At 41.2% G+C, this 17,517-nt stretch overlaps 1 protein-coding gene across 1 annotated transcript in view; it reads right to left on the bottom strand.

Annotated features, from left to right (window-relative positions):
* Positions 1–1,596: 1,596 nt before the first annotated feature.
* GPR176 (G protein-coupled receptor 176) overlaps positions 1,597–17,517 on the bottom strand; it is a 125,181-nt gene continuing 109,260 nt past the window's right edge. The window contains exons 2-3 of the mRNA XM_042942443.1: positions 10,055–10,307; positions 1,597–4,865 (exon numbers count right to left, since the gene is read on the bottom strand). Coding sequence (XP_042798377.1) covers positions 3,743–4,865; positions 10,055–10,307 — 1,376 coding nt within the window. The 3' untranslated portion in view covers positions 1,597–3,742. The remainder of the gene's footprint in view (positions 4,866–10,054; positions 10,308–17,517) is intronic.

Below are 17,517 nucleotides of genomic sequence, written 5' to 3'. Positions count from 1 at the left end.
TAATGACGTGGCCATCTGTACCTCTAGTTTCCCCATCTGCAAAATAAAGATCATATCATTTCCTACCGAAAGTCTGTGGGCTGTGCTTTAATATCCTCCAGGGAAACATCATATATAAATACAAAGTAGGCATCGAGAAGCCAAATGCTACCAAAGGAATAAACTTTAAGGCAGAGGGTATTGTAAGTTAAAACTAATTGAGATTTTCTAAATAATATTCTAATGACTTAAAGTAGTTAATGCAAAGGTACTTACATTATGTTCACCTTAGATATTATTTTTTTCAATGTTTATTTGTTTTTGAGAGAGACAGAGCATGAGCAGGGGGAGGGGCAGAGAGAGAGGGAGACACGGAATCCAAAGCAGGATCCAGGCTCTGAGCTGTCAGCACCAGAGCCCGACACGGGGCTCGAACCCACGGACCGTGAGATCATGACCAGAGCCAAAGTCGGGCGCTTAACCGACTGAGCCACCCAGGCTCAGTGCTGACACCTTAGCCCCACTTTAGATATTTTCTTAAGTAGATGTAGACATCAATTATAAATAAGTAAACAAACTCCGGAATAGTTTAATTCATTAAACTTGATATTTTTGTATAAATCTAAAATATTAAGTGGGCTCTAAATTTCTGAAGCAAACTAGCATTACTTAAACTTGCTCTTAAAAAATAGCAATAATTGGGGCGCCTGGGTGGCTTGGTCGGTTAAGCGTCCGACTTCGGCTCAGGTCATGATCTCACGGTCCGTGGGTTCGAGCCCCGCGTCGGGCTCTGTGCTGACAGCTCAGAGCCTGGAGCCTGTTTCGGATTCTGTGTCTCCCTCTCTCTCTGCTCCTCCCCTGTTCATGCTCTGTCTCAAAAATAAAATAAACGTTTAAAAAAAAATTTTTTTTTTAAATAGCAATAATTCTTAAATGCACTGTAATAAATACACCCCCAAAAAAGAAAGAAGAAATAGTTCTCCTAGTTACTGAGGAAATATGGGCGCGGGGGGGAAATAGAATTGAGAACACCCTATAATTGCCTAGTGCCTAGAGCCGAACCAAAGGAATTATCTGAGCAAACTGACATTATTTGAGCATACCAGCCGAGAGCCATTGGCTACTCTGACTCTGAAAACCTAAATGTCCTATTTTTCTCAAATCCCTTTAATGATGCATATGGTTTCTTCTCTTTTCTTTTGTTTAGTCTGATGGTACGCTGCAAAATCCGGAAGTTTTTAAAAGTTGATTTGTATTTTTATCTAGATATGTAGAATGTTTTAAAATATAACAAAAAGGCTTAAAACAAACAAAGCAGTCCCAGAGACCAGGACCTGCCATAATTTTAGCTGTTGGACAGTCACACATCTCCGTTATTTCTAAATATGTGTATTCTACTCTCTTCTGCACTACCCATTTTGGACATAATTTGCCTCTTGTCAGGGTAAGTGAGGATTGCTGTCTCGTACAATCATCCCGTCTACCTCTCCTCTACCTTCCCACTATCACTGTAATTTTGATTAACTCAACATTCATGGTTTACATTAATATGCCCACTTGAGAGTGAAAAGAAGAAACAAAAAAAAATAGCTCATTAAACTTTTTTTGAGTTCAGAAATGACTTTTCAGTTTTTTATTAAAATGTAATTCTTCAAAGACTATAGAAATATACCTGGCAATGACCTGCTAGAAGTCAACCATCTGCTTCAAACATACATAAGAAAGAACTACCCAATTGTGCCTCACCCGAATGCATTAGTTGTACATATATATTATCAGAACAACACCAAAGTGGCTACGTTTGACAATTCTTCCAAAGTAGACACAATTTTCTGACAGATTACGTTTCTCCTTGGTGGAAATTGTAACGATTGGGAAGGTTTTGAATGATAAGCTTGAAGGGCCACCATTAACTACCAGGGCACGAAGCTATAGATGGCATGCACAAAGGGCTGGGGGCAGGGGGCACACGGAGAGGATGTGGCAGTCCCCTGTTTGTGCTAAGAGCGCACGACACTGCAAGGAGACAAAACACAAAAAGGGAGGATTTCCCTCTTCCGAGTAAGGGACTTTGGGTTCATACTCTGGAATCACAAGACACCACACCACACCAGATATCACAAGAAACTCCCCACACATAATCTGAGCTTCCTCTGAGGGCCAGGGGGCCCATGTGGTTAAAGGAGGGGTCCCGTGAGGACCACTGCCCTTGGAATCGGAAGGAAGGTTGCCAGTGAGAATGCCTACTTTCACTCAAGCTTGCTCAAGGCACTGGATGGTCCTCCCCACATACTATTAACAAGAACAAAATGTCCTAGAGAGAACAGTGGAGCTGGCACTTGATTTGTCCTCATTAAAAGTGGAGTGTCACCTGTGGTTGGAATTCAGCCTGGTGAATCTACCCCAAAACTGACTTGAATTGCTTATAAGAGCCCCCAGGAGGCTAACCTGTTGAGGACACTGTCCTCCTCCTTCTCTATGCCCTTGGACTCCTGCTAAAACTTTATTGGAAAAGAGGAAGTGAAGAGCTCACCTGGGCTAGGTGCTGCCTTGGCATTTAAAATGATTAAATCTTTCTCCCTGTCCCGTTCCTCTTTTGTGTCCACAACGGAGGGAGAACCATAGTTGTGCAAAGAGACTGAAAACGAGACTGGCCACACCTGGGTTCTGGAGTCCTCATCAGAAGGAAGCCATCTTTGTCAGACTTCTCTCCCTCTTTTGGGCAGAATCCCCTTTCCTAATCAAGTATTTTTAGCTTGATGTTTCCAGAGGATCCAGTTTACACTAACTCTGCATTTTTAAATTACCTCTGAATCCCGAAAGTTTGCACAAGATCATCTTTTTCAATGCACTTCACTTCTACTGATTGCGACATAGCCCCTTTCACACGAGATCAACATCGGAAGAGAGAAGACTACAGGGTACGGACGTTTCTGTCTTTCTTCTCTACCTCTTAGCTCCTCTCCCCTTGGTTGAAAAATGCAATTTAATGGGGAAAGACCTGGTAAAGTGCTTGTAATGTTTTCCAACCAACACTGCAGACATAATTTTCTGAGGTTTAAGTGATGTTAGAAGAATGTCAAGATAATCAAGAGAGTATCTCCTCGCTCACCCCTTGGCACAGCGGTTGCCATATCTGTCGGATGGGGGTGGGACAGCCATTCCTTGTCTACAGCCCAGTGAAAGAGACGAAGGGTTTCAGGAGAAACTGAGTCATAAGATCAGGCCTTCTAGAGAAAAGGTGTCAGGTGTCAAATGCCAAGTCCCTATCTCCCCTGAAGATACAGATCAATATTAAACATTTTTAATACTTGTCATAGTTGAGTGAATCAAATGGGCATTTTCTTTGTGGCCACACCCCTCCATAATTATCTTGGGCTTCCCATAGAGGGCCCCTACTCCCTTTGAGCTCACGGATGTTCTTCTCTCCCTATATTTCTGCTGGGTCCTCAGAAAATGCACATGGAGGGCCCATTCCAAGCAAGGCCCTTTCCACACCATCCAGCTTTTGTCTCCACAGAGAGGAACACCAACTTTATACCAAGGACACACATCACTGAGATAAATATATATACTCCCTCAATAAAGAGGACAATTGATTTTGTATAGGTTTCCCTCTCATTCCAAAAGCATTTGGCCCACACAGGAAGAGTCAACCCGTAGTTGGCTGCAAGGAGATCACACAAATCGCAGGGCCGGCCAGAGTGAAGGGAGGGCAGGGGTGCGGGAGCTCCCTGCTGCTTCCAGGGATTTACAATCCTTACTAGGAATCCACCTTCGGGAAAATGCTCACTTTATTGTTTCTGCTCATCTTCCGCTCCACCCTGCCTACCTTGGGCATCTTTGTCTGAATAAGCTCCTCTGGGGTGTTACCCAAGGGGGGAAGCAGCCGCTTCTTGCTGTTTCGGGTCTCCGAGAGCCACTGGGGAGGCAACTCGAAAGGCCCAAAGCCAAATTGCAGAGAATACTTGTCGGGCAATGTTTCAGGTTCCACGGGGGCCGCTGGCGCCACCTGGGATAGAGAGTCCGCCGCGCCCAGGAGCGGCCTAGGAGGCGCAAACTGGGGCTCCCCCTCTCCCTCCAGACAGGTGCTAAGTATCTCCTTGGCCTGGAGGTCGGCTGAGCCAGTGTACTTGGCTTCACTCTCTTCCTCGTCCTCCGTGGGCTTAAAGATCTGCTGCTGCCCAATGTGGAACATCTCCAGGAGCTGGCTGCCCGAACGCAGGCTGGGCTCCAGGCTGGCGTCAGCCACCCCACCCGCTGCGCCCACCACATTACGGCGACTGTACCGGTGATGCAGCTGTATCAACGTGCCTACCAAGCACTTGCGGACGGATTTGTTCACAGTAAGAAAGAGCACAGGGTTCGCCAGCAGAGAGACTTTGGGCAGCCAAATGGCAGTGAGCAGCAAGAAGACAGACGTGTCGGGGACGTTGAGCACAGTCTGGTAGACAACCAGGGTGGCGTAGGGCACACTGCATAAGATGAAGACCATCACCATGGAGAGCAGGGTGGCGTGCAGCTCTGCCTCCCGCTGGGAGGCATAGGGGATAGAGATGGTGTTCTGCGGGGTCCGGAGAGCTGCGATGATGACCTTCTTCTTCTGGCTAGCGCTCAGGGCCCGTCGGATCAGTATCAAGAAGAGGAAGACCACAGCCACAGGCACGATGACGGTGGTGATGTTATAGATCAGCACGTAGACCAGGTGGCCCAACGAGTTGCTCCAGACTTCAGTGCAGGTGGACATGGCATAGATGTCGGCCACGTTGGTCACTGCGAACACAGGAATGCTGGCCACCACGGCATGGGCCCAGATGTACATCACCAGTTCGCGGGACTTGGCGTCAGATATCTTTCTCTCCAGCGGATAAAGAACTGAGTAGTACCTGCAAAATGCACAAGCAAAATTCATTTCACGGGAGAAGATACTGTTTACATTCGGGGAATCTACATCACCAAAAGTAGGCGAGAGGGGGAAAAATGAGTCAAGTTCTTTTATCCTGCCTAAGATACACAGGACCACTGGAGGAATTAGGAAGTCAGACCTTGGGGCACCTGGGTGACTCAGTTGGTTAAGCCTCCTGCTTCGGCTCGGGTCATGATCTCACGGTTCGTGAGTTCAAGTAACGCATCGGGCTCCCTGCTCTCAGCCTGGAGCCTGCATTGGATCCTCTGTCCCCCTCTCTCTGCCCCTCCCCTGCTCACACTCTCTCTCTCAAAAATAAATTTAGAAACATTTTTTTTTTAAGTTAAAAAAAAAAAAGGTTGGGGCGCCTGGGTGGCTCAGTCAGTTGAGCGTCCGACTTCAGCTCAGGTCATGATCCTGGGGTTCGTGGGTTCGAGCCCCATGTCAGGTTCTGTGCCTACAGCTCAGAGCCTGGAGCCTGCTTTGGATTCTGTGTCCTCTCTCTCTTTGTTTCTCCTTTGCTCACATTCTCTCTCTCTCTCCCAAAAATAAATAGAGATTAAAAAAACATTAAAAAAAACAAAAAAGGAAGTTAGACCTTAAGTTTTGAGGACTTTCCCACATAATAGAAGTACACTAGGCCAAAAAAAGTACCTTTTCAAAAAATGAGCAGAGAAGAGCCCTGTCATATAGGACTGTCAAGACTATAAGGGAAACAAGTAAATCATTTCATTTCATAGCTAGTTATAAATATTGCCACTAGCATTAGATCCCAAAGAGTGCCTTCAATATAAAGGATGTCTCCCCTCTACGTAAAGACATCTATTTTTTCAATTTAACGGTAAAGGGTAACTTGTAAAAAAATTTTACAAGGGCTAGAAGAGCGTAAGTGCAATTTTCAAAGCCACTAAGAGAAAGAAATTTGTGTACAGACATATCCAAAGCAGCCTTGGGCCACAGTGCACGCATGGATATCATTAGCATTTACAAGGCGCCCAGGGCAGATGAGCCCCATGTGAAGGACGGACTCTGACAAGGTCCTTGCACAAAATCAATTCAACTGACAAAAATTATTCCTGCTCAATAGCCCTTGTTCCCATGATAATCACTCAGTGACCCTAAGAACAATTACGTCTAAAATGCCTGCACGATTAGATTTTTGTTAAAATCAGATCAGCCCTTTCTTCCTTCAAGCTTTAACGTGATCAGAACTGCAAAAGCACTTTGTTTCAATATCACCAACGATTTAGGGAAACTGAGTAATTCTTCAGACCCTAAGAACCATATCTGTCATGAAAGGGCTGCTACCAGTCATCAGACCTATGGTCAGCATAGGTCTCTGTGGTCAGCTAAAGCTGGAGTCGACCTTCCGCCTCTATTAACATTCATCACTTATGGGGTCAGATAAGCATGCGTGCCTCCCTGCCACAAGGATCTCTGAGCACCACCTATATGCCAGGTACTGCACCAGGCACTGGGTTACAAAGATGAAAAGACACACAGGAACATCCCTAAACTCCATGCGGAAAAAAGGCATGCAGATGAGCAATTATGACAGGAGATGATGGCTCTTCTAGAGGTGTGCACAAAGGAGGTACCAGAAAAGGAGCACCTGGGAAAATGTCAACAGAAGGTGGCACCGTGGTGGAGTCTGGCAGGGGACAGGCTGGGGGGAGAATGTTCCAGGCTGAGGGAGATACGATGTAAGCACATGACCATGGATGATCAGGAATGGATGGAATGTGGTGAAATGTGTTCTAGATCTCTTTCTGGGAGGGAAAGAAAGAGAAAGTACATAACAAAGAGTTATGCATGCCCTCAATGTCTTTCTCTGAGTACACATACATTTCTAATCACAACTCATCAGTCCACTGTAAAGGTGTTGTGCCCACACATGAACACATTCCCATTTAGCAACTGACAGGTAACAAGACCAGGCTCCCACTGTGTATTGGAAAAGCACACGGGCTCGCTATAAATCATTTTGTTAATGTTTACATCACTAGAAGATGATGTAGGAAGTGGCCTCCCAACTAACTTGCTGACTCAGGGCCATGACGCAAATATCTGAGAAAGAAGTGAGAGAAAGGATTGTCTTCCCTTCATCTTCATGCACGCCCTACTTACACTTGACAGTAACCTGTTTCTCTGTATAATAAAATAGGATTTTTTTTACCAGTCTTTTTTTTCCCTACTAAAACGACTTATGTACTTTTTTTTTTTTAAATCATAGCAAAAATACAATAGATTTTTGGCTGAAAAGAGAATAAGAATTCCTTATTGTTTACATATTTTCTTGTCTAACACTGAGGGCCCAGAACCAACCCTCGGGGATTACTGCATAGCTTCCAGGCACGATGGCAACATGTTCAGAATCCGGTGTTCATGCTCTTACTGCATCCTATTGTAAAAATCTTCCAGGGCTCATAGTAGCATGATGCACAATAGCCAGAAAGTGGAAACAACCCAGATGCCTGTCAACTAGTAAATGGGTGAACAAAACATGGCATATCCATGCAAGGGAATATTTATTCAACAATAATAAAAAAAAAAAGAATGGAGCAAAATTTTAAGAGTAGATTCTGAGAGTTCTCCTCGCAAGGAAAAACACCACATTTTTTTCTTTTCTTTTTTGGGGGGTCGGGGAGTTTCTGTACAAGACAATGGATGTTAACTAAACTTACTCTGGCAATCATTTCACAATATAAGTAAACCCAGTCATTCTGCTGTACACCTTGAACTTCTACATTGCTATACATCAATTATATCTCAACAGAACTAGGGATAAAAGGGACGAAGCTGTAAAGCTACTGCATGAATGAACCCTGAAAACATTAAGCTGAGTGAAGGAAGCTCGACACAAAACAAGTCGAATGACTCCACAATAAGATATGTCCACAAAAGCAACAAATAGAGACGGAAGGTAGGTCAGTGGTTGCCTTGGTCCATAGGTGGGAAAGGGAAGTGACTGTAAGCGAGCAGGAGGTTTCTTTTTAGGGTCATGGAAATGTTCTAAATGTCAGTTGCGGTGATGGCTGCACCTCTCTGTAAAAATACGAAGATTCATCAACTTGTACACTTAAAATGGGTGAATTTTATGACATGTAAATAGTATCTCCACAAAATGGTTGAAGAACACTTTCAAGAAAGAAAAGCCCACTTCGCGGACGGAAGATGGAAGACCTCACCAAGCAGGTGGCAGAAGGAGCGTGGGAAGGACCCCTGCTGTGAACATGGAATAATTAAAACACAAAATGCATTAGGGCATCCACCCGGCTGTAAGTGGACTTTTCACTCCAACCTTACCCTGCTAGATTCCAGGGCTGTGCGATGGCACTTTCCAGATATTCAGAGACATCTTGCTGAGCATGGCAGAGACACGCACGGCAAAATGGCATGACATGGGGCACGTTCAGCTTGCCGAAGGGATTGAGTGACGCACATAATCTTTTTTGAATGAGAATTAGTTGCCAACGTTTAAAAATAGTAAAACTCAGGGCACCTGGCAGATTCAGTTGGTAAAGCATGCCACTCTTGACCTCAGGGTCATGAGTTCAGGCCCGACGTTGGGTGTAGAGGTCATTTAAAAAATAAAATCTTAAAAAAAATAAAAATGGTAAAACTCCAGATTTCTGATTTCTCTTCTAAGAAAATAGAAAGTCCTGCCTACGGAGGCTAGATACCCACAAAGTAACAATTAGCTGCATCTGCTGGGTCACTGACCCCTATGAACAGGAATGCAGACACAAAACACCCTGGCCTGTGACATTTGGCTTTGTCACCTGCTTCTGCTGACCCTGTAGATGGTGAAATTCTAGTGATAAACTCCCAAAGAGCTAGAGTGGCTCCTAGCAAGATCTGACGGTAAAATAATTGCAGACAATATATCTAAAGAAAGCTGTGCCAATCAAAAGGGAAACCTCAAGACAAACAAATATTGGTGCAGCCTTTCCAAGCACAGGCCATAAATAATTCACTTAATTTTCTTACTACTGAGGAACCTTAGGCTCAGAAAGGTTAAGCCACTTTGCCCAAAGCAACCCAGCAAAAAAGCAGTGTGCGTAGGACTTAAAGCTAACTTAAGGCTCCAGAGCCCTCTCTCTTACCCGCAAAGTCAATGACTCCTCTTAGTACACTGGGGACTTTGTGTGACTCTGTGTCCTTCCATGCAGATGACCCTGGGCAGTTGATTCAATCAGAAGTCCAGGTCTGAGGCTGAAGTGACTCCACAGATTGGTTCTGTAATCCATGCCCTCATAGATCATTAAGGAATTAAGTGTGTTTTGAACGGACGAGTTTAAAAATTCCAAATTCATCCAAAATGTAGTTAAATTTATCAATGGGGATAAAGCCAGAGAGCCAACACTTCCCCTCAGGAACTTTTCCTCTCTGTAAATCTTGAAATCGAAAGTACTCATGGATGCAAAATGCCTTCCAGCTCTTGTCTGCTTGTTTAGTTCTATTCTCTAAAATGTATTATTATCTGAAATGGTCTTCACTAAGTGCTATCAACAAAAAGAGAAGGCAGGAAGCTGTTGACTACTGAAATCTTCACACTTGACCCTGATGAATTTGATCAAATTATGTATGATGGCAGTAGCTAAAATATGATTCATTTCCAAATGAACACCCTTATAAAGAGGATGGGAAGAGAAAACAACCACCACCACAGTATAAAGGCTTGGAAATAAATCCTCCTGAAGAATTCTGCCATTGTCTTGCCAACTCCAACTGGTTATATAGTCATTTGTTAAATAACCACTGAACTGTTCCCTTTTTCTTCCAGAAACACTTTCATCCTACATCAAAAAGCACTAATTGCAGAGTTATCAATCAGATGCGCAATCTACTACAAATTGCAACGCCAATGCCACCAATTCCAACCAAGCTGAAGCAACATCATGATCCAGTCTGCCCCAGCAACTTCATGATGTATCCCCCACAAATGCCACATCTTCTCTAAAGGTCTTATTTTCTGTAGCTGCCATGAAATCAACATGACTTTTGTGAGTCATCTGTTTCAAACGTTCATTCTCTTTCACTTGACCCCAAGCAGACTACAAAGCAAAGTGTGGAACACCGACTATTTGCCATTTTGCTTTGTGATGCTAATATTTCCATGCACTTGAAAAAAAAAAAAAATGTGAACCCCTGGCTACCTGATCTTACCTGTCCAAGGCAATGGCAGGGAAGCTGAGGATAGTCACGGAGCAGAAGACTTTGTGCAAAAATTTGACGACCTTGCAGAAGAGCATGGTGTAGATCCACCAGCAACAGTGAGGACTAGTGCTAAGGATGATGTCAAAAGGCACACACACCAGGCTGGCACAAATCCCAGAGCAGGCCAGGTTTTTAATGAACCTGTTGGTGACAGATTTGAACACGGTTGTGCGGCAAGTTGACCATAACACCATGAAGTTTCCTGGCCAGATATGCAAAAAAAAAAAAAAAAAAAAAGTTTTTTAAATTAAAAATAATAAATTAAATAAAAAGAAAGAAAGAAAGAAGACAAAAAAGGAAAAAAAGAAACCGGTTAAAAAAAAGATTGAAAAGCCATTTGAGAGTTTATTTCAAAGAATCATTTAAATACTTATATATTACATTGTCAATGTGCGTAAAATTATTAAATCACTTATGTACGCACCAAAAAGTCTAGGAGAAATTTTAGTGGTAAGTTTTGTTATTTAACTTTAGACTTAACAGTATAAGGTAATGATTCAGTCTCATCTGAGTATAAAGAATTTGCTACACATTACTTAATCTCAGGCAGCCTACTTTTACCAAGTTTGCAAACAACCTCCATGTTGCAAACTCTGCAAGACAAATAGGACGCAAGCCATACGTGCCATTAAAAACTTCTAGTGGCCATATTTTTCAAAAAAAAAAAAGAAGGTGACATTTTAAGATTATACTTTATTTAACCCAGTATATCCCAAACATTAGCATTTCAACATGTAATCGTTACTTTCAAAAGTACTGGTGAAATATTTTTCATTCTTGTTTTTGTACCTGTTTCTGAAATTTGGTATGCACTTTTCCAGTGTTTATTTATTTATTTATTTTTTGAGAGAGAGAGAGAGAGAGAGAGCGCGCAAACTGGGGAGAGACAGAGGGAGAGAAAGAATCCCAAGTAAGCTTTGCACTGTCAAAGCAGAATCCAATATGGGGCACCGACCGTAAGATCATGACCTGAGCTGAAAACAAGGGCTGGATACTTAATCGACTGAGTAAGCCAGGCATGCCGGGTGTGCATTTTTAAAATTGAAACATAATTGCCATGTAATATCATATTCATTTTAGGTGCCCATGGTGTACATTTTATTTTACACTTACAACACATTTCAATTTGCACTAGTCACATCTCAAGTCCTCAATAGCAACTTGAGGCTACCATACAGGTTTGTACTGTTCTAGACCTCCAGCAGCAATGACACATCTTTGAGCACTTCCCTATTGCGGCTTCCACAGGCCTATACTCTCCTGGTTTTCTCCTACCCTCCCACCTCTCTCATTTTCTCAGCTACCTCTCTCCTCACTTAAAAACTGAATTATTTGGTTCTAAGAACTTGAATCAGGCCACAATACTGGGAAAGGAGCACCCACACTCAATGCCTAATTGACCACACATAAGAAAATGTGTGTACATATACACTCTCTCTCACATTCTCACTCACACTTACAAGCACATGAGCATACACATACACATGCAGACACACAAATAAACACACAACCAAGTAAGATAATTATATATTTGGTCATTTCATCCTATTAGCACTTTAGATTCTTTTTAGCTTCATAAGGCATACTAAGGACAAGTATACGTTTTACGTAACACACTATTCAACCTTGAGATACTTGAGATTTTAGAGATCATGTTCTAAATCACCTAATCCGGGGCGCCTGGGTGGCTCAGTCAGTTGAACGACCGACTCTGGCTCAGGTCGTGATCTCACGGTTCATGGGCTCGAGCCCCATGTCGGGCTCTGTGCTGACAGCTCAGTCTGAAGCCTGCTTCGCATTCTGTGTCTTCTTCTCTCTCTGCCCATCCCCAGCTCATACTCTCTCTCTCCCAAAAATAAATAAACATTAAACAAAAATTTTTTAATAAATAAAATAAATCACCTAATCCCCCTTGGAAATAATTCAAGTTCTGTACCCATTACTCCTCCTGATATATTCTCATTATATATCCTAATACTAGATTCCGTGACAATATTCAAAGCCCAGGCTATGGGCACAGCAACAAGGTACACACTCACAACCCTCAAAACCATTTGGACAAACCTACTTTCCCTGGGAGTACTGTTGCTCTATCATTCCTCCCAATCTAAAATATAAATAAAGATTCCTCTTTACCTGGTGGACTTCCTACTTAAAAATAATTGATGTTGAAGACGCAGACATGTCAATTAACTACTACTCACAGACAGTACTTGACAGACCTTGAGGAACTAACCAGGAAGTATTTTGCAAACTAAATTTTGCCTCTAAAATTTTTTGACAATGGCTGTCCTTTTTAACTGGTTCACAGGCTTGGCATCTTTGAAACTAATAATCCTTGTGTGTTAAAGAGACTAATTACCAAAATAAAGTATTGCAAAAGTGACTTGGAAAATAATGTGCCTTTGGGAATCTTCCTGAGAAAACAAATTGCTCTTTAAAAACACTCAGCTTCCCCAGACTCACAGTGCAAGAAAATTCATGGTCATGCTTTTACAAAAAAATAACATACCACACAGAATATTCTAAAAACTGAAACTTGAAAAAAGCAAACGAAAAGTGGAGGCAAATGTTAAATTATAGGAAAAATTCTAAGAAGACAAACAGCCAAGAGAGAGGCCAAAGTGAATCAGCAAGGATTAGAAAGACTACAGAGGGATGTTTATACTCAGCAAACACCATGTAATATAAGAGCAAATCTAAGCAAGGGAAGTAATACTATTCCATAATAGAAGAAACAAAACAGACAACTACTTTGTGTAGAATGGAATTTTAAATTTCTTCTTAGCTTCAGTTTGCAGCCAAAAAATAACCAAGAACAGAGTCTCTTAGGTTAAAAGAATTATGTAAAATGAATTATTAGTAAATGCTTTTAATTAACATGCCAGATAATAATAGGAATGACTTTTAGCCTGTATTTTAATTTAAAGTGGCTTTCCTATAGGTAGCAAATAGTTGACTCTTACTTCTTTAACTGATCTTGCTCTTTTAATTGATGTGCTTAGATCATTTGTATTTAATGTAAATATTAATATGGTTGGAGTAAAATCTGCCCTCTTGTTACTTGTTTACTATTTGTTCTATCCATTCTTTGTTCCTTTCTTTCCTCTTTATCTTCCTGATGTTGGATTGAATACTTTTCAGATTCCATTCTATTACCACTATTGCCTTTTTACACACTTTAAAAAATTTTTTGTAATGGTTTCCCTATGTTTACTATTTACATGTTTAATTACAGTTAACTTTTAAATTCTATTATACTGCTTCACATGTAGTGTAACAATCTTCTAACAGCATATTCCTAACTCCTTCCTACTAACCTTTGCACTTCCAGTGTCATACAATATTTTTATATAAATTACAAACCCAAAATATATCGCTGAAATTTTTATTTTCAACAATTTTTAGAGTAATTTAAAATGAGACATAAAAGTTTTTTATATGTATCTTCACTTAAACCACTTTGTGAGATCTTCATTTCCTTGTGTATTTCCAAGTTTCTGCCTGCTATCATATTCCTCATGCCTGAAAAACTTCCCTTAACATTTTTTGTAGAGCAGGTCTGATAATAATTAATTCTCTCAGAGTCTGTCTGAATGTCTCCCTTTTTCCTTCATTTATTTTTTTTTTATTTTAATGTTTATTTATTTTTGAGTGACAGAGAGACAGAATGAGAGTGGGTTAGGGGTAGAGAGAGAGAGAGGCACAGAATCCAAAGCAGGCTCCAGGCTCTGAGCTGTCAGCACAGAGCCCAACGTGGGGCTCGAACTCACAAGCTGTGAGATCAGGACCTGAGCTGAAGTCGGATGCTCAACCAACTGCGCCACCCAGGCACCCCAATTTCCTTCATTTATTTTTGTGAAAGAGAGAGAGAGTGTGCATGTGCATGTGAATGGGGAGGGGCAGAGAGAGAGAGAGAGAGAGAGAGAGAGAGAGAGAGAGAATCTTAAGGAGGGTCCATGCCCAGCACAGAGCCCAACTTGACATTCAATCTCACCATCATGAGATCATGACCTGACCTGTGCTGAAATTAAGGGTTGGTCACTTAACCAACTGAGCCACCCAGGTGCCCCTTTCCTTCATTTTTAAAAATGTTTTCATGTTTACTTATTTATTTTTGAGAGAGAGAGAGAGCATGCATGCAAGAGCATGCATGCATGAGTGGGGAAGGGGCAGAGACAAGAGGGAGAGAGAATCCCAAGCATGCTCCACACTATCAGCGCAGAGCCAGATGTGGGACTCAGTCTCATGAACCATGAGATCATGACTTGAGCTCAGATCAAGAATTAGTCACTTGACCAACTGAGCTACCCAGGCACCCTTCCTTCACTTTTGAAAGACATTTTTGCTGGGTATAATTTTCTGAGTTGAATGAAGTTTTCCTCTAGTACTTGACAGATGTCACTTTATTATCTTCTGGATTTCATATTTTCTGATAATATGTCTGCCATAAATCTTACCTCTGTTCTTCTGTGTGTATTCTGTCCATTTTCTCCAACTGCCTTCAAGGTTTTCTCTTTCTCTGGGGCGCCTGGGTGGCTCAGTCAGTTGAACTTCTGACCAGAGGTCATGATCTCATGGTCTGTGAGTTCGAGCCCCGCATCGGGCTCTGTGCTGACAGCTCAGAGCCTGGAGCCTGCTTCAGATTCTGTGTCTCCCTCTCTCTCTGACCCTCCCCTGTTCATGCTCTGTCTCTCTCTGTCTCAAAGACAAATAAACATTAAAAAAAAATTTTTTTTAAGATTTTGTCTTTCTTTTTGGTTTTTACCAGTTTGAATATGATGTGCCTAGAAGTATGAGTGAGAGTGTGTGTGTGTGTGTGTGTGTGTGTGCATGCGTCTCTGTGTTTGTATACACCTGGTTCAGGCACTCCAATCTTCTTGGATCTATGATTTGATACCTTTTATTATTTTTGGAAAATTCCTGGCCAGTCAATATTTCGTCAATATTTCTCCTGCCCCATTCTCTCTCACTTCTCTTTCTGGGATTCTAATTACATGTGGTATGTGTGGTAAGCACAATAATGCCCCATCACCAAAGATGTCTATATCCTAATCCCTGCAATTTATGAATATGTTAGGTTACATGACCAAGAGGAATTAAAGCTCCTGCTCAGTTGGCCTTAAGATAGGGAGCTTATCCTGGATTATCATAGTTTTTAATTATTCTCTATGTGATCATTTCAATATCTGGATCATACCTGAGTTAAGATTGTGATTCTGTGTCTCTTGACAGTGAGTTTTTGTTTTGTTTTGCTTTTTATGTCTCCTAATTTTAGGGTGAAAGCCAGATATCATCTTTAGGATAATAGATACTGGTAAACAGTATCTACAGGACATTTGGACAGATATGCACACACAAACACACACAATTATGCCAAAGAAGTATTTAGGTTAGATTCCAGACCCCAAGCTATGGGTCAACAAGGGTCAACAGCCTCTTTTAGTAGTCCCATAAATATAGACAGGATTTACATAGGTGAAAACCAAGAAATAACATGTTTCATAATTTTTTAAAGTGAGAGAATAGGAAAAGAAGGGGGAAAAAAGAAGAGCCAGGCACCAAGAAATATAAGTATTCTATGTGAAGTAGACACCTCCTACTATGCCATAGACCTATGGTTCCTAAATCTTCATAATCATTGGGATCACCTGGGAAGCTTCTAAAATGCAGATTCCTGTGTCTCAGCCCAACTGAATAAGAACCCTGAAGGGCCTGGGAATCCTTTATTGTATGTGTAGGAAATTCTGATGACAGCTAAGGAGCACTACCACCGTCACTCACTGTCAGCCTTCACCATACTGAGCACCCCAAAGTACCCATTGTTTTTTGGTTTTTTTTTCAAAGAGAGCTTTTCCCCAGTACTGGAAGCAAAAACATGCCAAATCACATTGAGCTCTAGTTATAACCTCTATAGAGCCCCAAGGAAATCCTTCTCTGGTCAATGATCAGTACTAGACTGCTGCTCAGCTTCTCAACATGGCCTGTGGACACAGGCTGAGCTACAGCTGTAGAAATAGCTTTTCCTACCAGAGGAGAAATACAAGACAGGATGACATCTTTCACCAATTTTTTTATTATCCATGCTCGTTGACTCGTGGCATCTTTCCCAGCTGCTCACCATCGTTGACAAAACAGAAAGGATAGACAGATTTTAATTCACTTTAATCCATTCATTTCCAGTTTTTAAAATGAGCTCATTCATGTAGTCACCATAGAGTTTATATTTAGCCATTGAAAGCATATATTTTGTTTTATAAAGAAGAGGAAAAAGTGAAAAATATGGTTCCTTATTGGAAGCTGCACAGGGAAGGAGAAGGCAGGATGAAACAAAAGAGAATGAAACTCAAGAGCCTTGCTTTCTGGGCTACAGTTCTGATATTGTGTAATATAGATTATACCTTGGCCATTAGGACTGCTCTAATTACTTGGGAGATCTAAAACTTCAGGGCACCATTTTTGTTTGGGGTTGGTTTTTTGTGTTTCCCAAGTGAAACACCTTACTGTGTCTTATAATTATTAAGGGAAGACATAGTTAATTTTTTTAATTCAGACAATAAATAAGGAATAAATGAATAAGATAGTAAAATTAAATAATAAAAGTAAAAATTACCCACCCATTGACAACCATCTGTAAGCTTAAAGTATTTATCCTTCCAAACTTCTTCTTATATATACACAATTTCACTGATGCCAGTGGGACCAACCTATTCACACTGGTTTTTAACTAGGTCTTGTCACCATATCAACCGTCTTTCTACAACAATAAATAAAAATAGATTTATATCGTTTTAACAGCTGCGCAAAAGCAACAGTGCTTTTAAAGTTATGCCCAAATTTACTTCATGTATGTGTATGTATATCCAGATAGATAGATAGATAGATAGATAGATAGATAGATAGATAGATAGATTTGGAAACTAAACTGATTATTTACTGAGGACACATTCCTAGAGGCAGAATTTCTGAGTCAAAGACTTCCACATTTTTATATATATTGCTAAATGACCCTCCACAAAAGGCATATGAGAGAGCTGGCTTCCCCATATGCTTGCTAAAAGTTCTGCAGTTTCACTAAAATCTTTGGAATTTGGCATGTTTCCTCAATCCTAGGATTTATGTTTTCCTTACTTCTAGAAAATGTTCATCCACTGCCTGTCTGAATTTGGCCCTACCCTCTTTCTCTTTCTTCTGGTCTTCTGAAAACTTGCATTGAACTTATATTAGGCCTCATTCTAATGGTTGTACCTCTTGACGTTTCCTTCATATTTTCCATCAATGCATCCTCTTCAGACAACTGGATGATATTTCTCAGCTCTACCTTCCATTTTACCAATTCTTAATTAATCTGAAAATAACAAAATCATATTTTTATAGCTTTTTGAGTATTAAGCTTTTTGAAATTTGAATTT

The sequence above is a fragment of the Panthera leo genome, chromosome B3, assembly GCF_018350215.1.
Source record: "Panthera leo isolate Ple1 chromosome B3, P.leo_Ple1_pat1.1, whole genome shotgun sequence".
In the NCBI taxonomy this organism is placed as follows: domain Eukaryota; kingdom Metazoa; phylum Chordata; class Mammalia; order Carnivora; family Felidae; genus Panthera; species Panthera leo.
The sequence above is the reverse complement of the archived record's forward strand: the minus strand, read 5'-3'. Positions and strand labels throughout refer to the sequence as shown.